Below are 6,281 nucleotides of genomic sequence, written 5' to 3' on the forward strand. Positions count from 1 at the left end.
TGTTCGGGGCATTTTTATGAAATTCTTAAGCTGATATAACTAAGCCAATATAAAAAGGTTAAATTTCAATCAATATTTGGACGTGTTTTATTCTCTTTATGTGGTCTATTTTTTCATTCATTATATTAGAAACTAAAGAGACCTTTCAAAATCACAATTTTGTTAGCACCCCAAAAATATGGAATTGGCATTACTACTAACAGCTGCTCGCTTTTTCCTCTCGCTATTTTAGGTTATTTTCTGTCTGTTGTACACAATATTTTTGCTTCGCTTAAACTAAGAGTTCAAATAAAATATTTAATAAATATGGGAAAGGTCATGTCAATGGTGGCACGTAAAGTGAATCGTTTTAATGTAGAAAATAGGGCACATCGAATATTGGAACGTGACAAGCCGGTACCGGCACCAAAATACGAGTCCAATATTCAGGACATGCAGCGAGCTCTTGAATGTAAATACAAATGCAATTCTGCACTTTCATGACATAAATGTAAATTAACATTTTTACTGTTACTACAGTGGACCCTAAGCTGGTGGAAAAACTGAACATGAAAAACCAAGCGCTAGATGATCGATTGAAAAGTGTTTATGTAACTTCGGAGGATAAATTTGTGGGTTAAACGGAAATGCAATCAATATTTTTATGTATGCTAGAAAATTTTACTTATTCACAGATTGACTATGCTGCTCAACGTACAGATTCCAGCAAATCACTTCCATTAAGTCGAAAAACTCCGCAGGATTTTGAGTACGGCTACAGAGAACCACCTACAGTGAGACCCGGTCGTTGTACACTACGGCAAGCAATGCAATTCATTACGGATCATCAAAGCGACCCAGATTTATGGACAAAACAAAGAATTGCTTCAGATTACAAACTAAAGCAAGAAGTTGTTGGTAAGTGGCCTGTGCTAAACTTTGATCCTAACAGATTAAGTCAGCATACTGTTTTTCCAGAAAATATTCTTCACTATTTTAAAAGCTTCAACGTGTACATCCCAGATAGAGGGCAAAAAGAACGTATTCTTTCGCAGGCGAGTAAGAAATTAATTGAAAATAAAGGGAAGGAAGAGTAATGTTAGTTTCCGTTAATGTGTGAACATGGTGCTACACCATTTAGTGGGTTATCGTTAAGTAGAAATAATTGTCACTAAATTGTTAATATTTCGAAAAGTAAAAGTATCGAATAAAACACGAAAAATTAAATTTTATTGAGAGACGCTACACAACAACGTTGGGTGGGCAATTATACAAATTCAGAGATTTGTCTTCGGACACTGATATAACTTTGTCGTTTGATAAACTGTAATTCACGCCCCAAGCCTGATCACTATGTTCGGAGAATGTGTGCATACATTTACGTTCGGCGAAATCCCAAATCTTGACAGTCGTATCACTAGACGACGACGCAAAATGTTTACCATCTTCGGAAAAGGAAACGCAAAGTACCCAAGAGGCGTGGCCAGATAGCGTACCAGCGACGTCCGAGTGCGCACTATTTAAATATATGGATTAAAAAAATATATGGAGAGCATAATTTTTCTACATACACATCGTAAAGTTTCATATGTCCATCATCAGACGCAGTTAGCAGCATTTGAGAATTCGGGGAGAAACACAAACTTCGCACCGACATAGCATGACCTTCGAGAGTTTGCGCCACTTTACCGGCTGCTACATCGAAAATGGTGATGATGCCGTCTATAGCACCACTAGCTATGTACTTTCCATCTGGACTCTGTAAGACATATTTCTATTAATTCCAACTCCGTGAACAATATAAACCACTTTTACATATGCAATGCTTAGTGTAAATTTTCCATTCTGCGGATCGAGCACCTGCTCTGCCTTTCCCGTTTCAACGCTATACATTGAAATTTTGCCATCGTTTGAACCGGAAATGACATATTTATTGCAAGGCGAAAACGCAACTGTCCACAAGTCCACGGGTCCAAAGGAGAGCAGATGTTTCTGTTGACCACTTTGTGAGTCCCAAAAGCAGAGACTTGAGTCTAAGGAACTGCTCGCGATAGCTATAAAACAGTATTTATTGAAGAAAAATACGATTTTGCGATCATTAATTCTCACTTTTGCCATCGGGGCTCACTGCTACAGAAACTACACCCAGAGAGTGGCCCTTCAAAGTGTGGCGCAACTTAAGTTGATCATCATCGCGTATGTCCCAAACTTTAACTAAATCATCTAACCCGCCAGTCACAATAAAATCAACTGATTCTGGCTTCTTTACTCCAAAGTCTGAATCATGACTAGCATCCCCATCCTTTTCGTCTCCCGTTGCGTTATCAGAGGCTGTTTCGCGTTGTACTCGTCCCCAGGAACATGACCAGATCTATAATTGAATTTATAATTACTTTATTATGAACTTAAGTAGAGGTGCGTTAAGAAACATACACCATCATCGTGCGCAGATTCCTCTTTGTGTAATAACGAGAACTGAAAAATGTAAGCAAATATTAGATTCATACTTTTTAAAAGTTACTGCTCAATTTACCATTATTATTTTTTTATAAAATTGAGAATTACGCTTAAAAAGAAATGGAAAAACACAACATTAACTGGCACCCGGAAAAATGCGGAAAAATGAAAACTAAAACAAAAATGACAATTTAGTTAATTGACATATGGAGCCTTGCCAAGTCAAACACATTAATGGTTTAGTACCAGTGTTGCCGCGCCACACAAGGGGTAATGAAAGGAAAATTATATTTCTGACGTTTAGATTTTTTTGGTTTTTTTTTTTGAATGCTCTGTTTTTATAGGATTTCCCAGCAAATATCAAGTTTGAAAAATTGAGATAATAAATTCAGTTTGAAAACTGATTAAATAAATTCATGAAATGAATACCTACATAAAATAAATTAAAAAATAGATAATTGTTCAGGTTATAGATTTCTAAAACGACCATCACCAGAATATAATATTTAGTGCCAGTTTAGTACATTACTTACTTATCTGCCCTACAGCTCCAATGGAGGTGATGCTTGTTATTCAGCAAATCCATACCCTGTTGGATATTACCAGGGAAGGCTTCGGGAGAGTAAAAGCGATGTCATCTATATATATATAATTAGCGCGCACACCCTTTTTGGGTGTTTTGCCGAGCTCCTCCTCCTATTTGTGGCGTGCGTCTTGATGTTGTTCCACAAATGAAGGGACCTATAGTTTCAAGCCGACTCCGAACGGCAGATATTTTTATGAGGAGCTTTTTCATGGCAGAAATAAACTCGGAGGTATAACATTGCCTGCCGAGGGGCGACCGCTATTAGAAAAATCTTTTTCTTAATTTTGGTGTTTCACCTACGTTCTCTCTGTGAATTCTGAATGGTAGTCACGCACCAACCCCTTCGGCTACGGCGGCCGCCCAAAGTGATGTCATCTAAAAACATAAAATTGCTGAGGCTTTAGCTGCCACTTATCCAGCTGCCCAGAGATGATATCACTAAAGTCCTCAAATTCGAAAAGAAGGATAGTATACCTGCCGAGGAGCGGAGACAAATCTGCGGACTATGCAATCGGGCTACTGAAGGCTTAGAACAACGCGAGGCGCATGCGTAACCTGAGCGTAGGATGGGCTTCCGGCTGAATTATCGGTTCAGCTCTGTCACCATGAGACCAGGGAGGCAGAAGGCCCAGCCTGAAGCAATAATTGTGGACGAGGGTAGTGATACGTAAGCCAAAACGGTCACTCCGACTACCATACCTACCATGGTAGAAGTCCCTCCTGTTGGGGAAGCCAAGCAACACACTGAGCTACCAAAATCCAGGCAAGTTACTGGACCAGCCCATCTCAAGCAAGTTACTGGGACGACTTACATCCGAACCACACAAGAACTTTTAGAGGGACTGGACCTATGGAAGCTCGAGCTCGATAGAAGGGGCGACAGCGAGTTGCTGCTCTCGGACGAGGACGAGCTAGAGGCAAATGGACTAGAATGGCACAACACCTCTTGACAGTAGCCCAGATCAATCTACATCGTGCGGTTGCGGCATGAGTCGTCATTGGACATTCCTCGGAGGATCGGGGCATAATACTGGCTCAAGAGCCGTGGGTCTACAGGAACCAGGTAAAGCGCCTCAAAAACAACAACAATAAGATAATTTTGGATATTTCGCAAGAAAGACCTACGGCATACGTAGTATAAAATAGAAAATAGAAGAGGTAAGGAGTTTGGTCAGGTAATGTCACTCCTAATGGGATGTGATGCCAAAGCGCATAATATGGGATGGGGGAGCAGCAACTATAACAGAAGGGGTGAGTATCTATTTGGAACTGACAGGAAGTCCTTGATGTGACCCTAAGTAACAACCGGGTGGACAACTTGGTGTCAATTTGGAAAGTTTCCTCCGAGCCTTCCCTATCAGACCACAGGATAATGCCATGTAAGATATTTTCTGGGCGTGTTTCTGAATTCAAGAAAAGTCAACAAAATATGCAGTATTCCGCCCAGAAAAAGCTCTGGTGCTAATATTACGAGGTAACTGAAAGCTATGCCTTTGTAGGTTTATAGCAATTGCTTGATCAAACAATAAGCAGAACTTTTTAACAAATTTTAAACAATAATAGTAATAGGAATAATAGCAACCATAATAAATAAAGGAAAATTCCTTACCTTCTTACCTTTTTATAGTTTCTTAAAGCTTGTTCTAGTTAGGCCTGTATGGGTAAGTAAATCGATTTTGCTAATTTTTTGTATGTTTACTTAGCATATTATTATAAATATTTGGACGAAATTTTGTACTCCTACATTCATGGATCCCACTTGAACGGTACTTTTAAGGTGTTATTTGGGTTAGGTTTGTATACTTTAAAATAAACCGTTCCCATTCAAATTTTTTTTCTTGATTTTGATGAATCCTATACCTACACATAATTTTCTTCAAAGAAAGTTTGGTGCTGAACCGCTGTGAGCCATTGTGAAAAATGTAGCTTAAACCAATAGCATATAAGATTACTTAGAGTGAATCGAAAAAGGGAGAGTAGCACTTAATATTTGCTTTAACATTACCGATGCAACCATATGTATGTATTTATATATTTTTGTTTATTTGTTAAGGGTCCAAGTATATCTATGACAGACAACACCAAAGTTCAATGAAATAAATCAGTTAGTATGCTGATAACTATTTTAATAACCAATGAAATTTGTTTTAGGTAGAAAAGCTGATTTGTTTTTTTCTTGCGATGTGATGGTTTGAATGTCAAAATGCTCTGTTGTTTTATTATTGTTTTGATTGACTGTTCACATTCTGATTGAAAATTTTCAAAACAAAGCAATATAGATGTAAATTTTGTTTTTGGACTGGTGCCATCACCTTGTATGAATTCGCTTTTCTACACATATGCTATTCGAACAAGAATAATAGAATAAGAGATTGTTAGGCGAATTATGTACTATAGGTATCGCCTTCTCAAAACAGTCACTTTATTTTTTGCGATTTTGACAAGTCTGGTGTCAATTCGTTACCAATACAAAAAAAAGGAACAAAATAAATAAAAGGAGAAGAAAATTCATGTTTATGGAAATTCAGTGACTGGCTTGGTAATGTTGTGATTTGTGAGATTTAAACTAAACAAATTAAAGAAAACGAGGTGCCACATGTTAAATTGTGAAAATACAAAATGAATATAACGCCTCCAAATGCTGTTTTTTGCGCTTTTATACGGATGACGCCGTGGCAAGAATGTGTTTATAATTTCTTGTGTTGCGTTGGCCTACTCTTCTTCTTCACAAACACGTAATTCCCCTTCCTTTCAGCGGATTCGCAAGGCGCCCCCTTGTATTATATAATCGTTCATCTAGTGTCTCCAATTTGCATAGATTCGGCTTTTGGCAACTCAGACCATTCACCGAGTATTCACAAACAAGAAATTTCTCTTCGTTTTGTTTATTTATTAGTGGCCCTGACTTCATCGGTAGTCAAAATAGCGATAAATAAGGTATCCGTTTTCGAAAGGCGCCGCCTTCTGTGTTCTGTCTATCATGGTTGAGTTCGCCATAGAAGCTAATTTATTTTATTTTTTTCGTCCAATTCCAAAGAGCTTTAATTCTTTGTTGTTGCCTTTTTTGTTAGTTTACATTATCTTACAAATTTTTAAAGTCCATATTACCAGAACTAAAAATGCGTAATCGTTGTTGGTGATCTAGCGAAGCCACCTCCTATGAATTCGCCTTAGCTAGAATCTATTACTGCACTGGGGGGAATCGAACAGTATTGCATTTTGGGGCCGCATCTACCTGTCATTGCAGTCATTTCTCGTG

The 6,281-nt window shown here is 38.1% G+C and overlaps 2 protein-coding genes across 2 annotated transcripts; one reads left to right on the plus strand and one right to left on the minus strand.

Moving 5' to 3' along the window:
• Positions 1–220: 220 nt before the first annotated feature.
• LOC129235651 (protein NDUFAF4 homolog) lies at positions 221–1,211 on the plus strand. The gene is made up of 4 exons (XM_054869600.1): positions 221–451; positions 520–611; positions 675–897; positions 958–1,211. The coding sequence occupies exons 1-4, from the start codon at positions 307–309 to the stop codon at positions 1,074–1,076; spliced, it is 579 nt and encodes a 192-aa protein (XP_054725575.1). The 5' UTR covers positions 221–306; the 3' UTR covers positions 1,077–1,211.
• LOC129235650 (SKI8 subunit of superkiller complex protein) lies at positions 1,188–2,618 on the minus strand. Its single transcript, XM_054869599.1, has 6 exons — positions 2,513–2,618; positions 2,413–2,454; positions 2,089–2,350; positions 1,795–2,033; positions 1,551–1,738; positions 1,188–1,495 (listed from the first exon to the last, which is right to left on the minus strand). The coding sequence occupies exons 1-6, from the start codon at positions 2,513–2,515 to the stop codon at positions 1,222–1,224; spliced, it is 1,008 nt and encodes a 335-aa protein (XP_054725574.1). The 5' UTR covers positions 2,516–2,618; the 3' UTR covers positions 1,188–1,221.
• Positions 2,619–6,281: the final 3,663 nt, after the last annotated feature.

The sequence above is a fragment of the Anastrepha obliqua genome, chromosome 1 (genome assembly GCF_027943255.1).
Source record: "Anastrepha obliqua isolate idAnaObli1 chromosome 1, idAnaObli1_1.0, whole genome shotgun sequence".
Lineage (NCBI taxonomy): Eukaryota > Metazoa > Arthropoda > Insecta > Diptera > Tephritidae > Anastrepha > Anastrepha obliqua.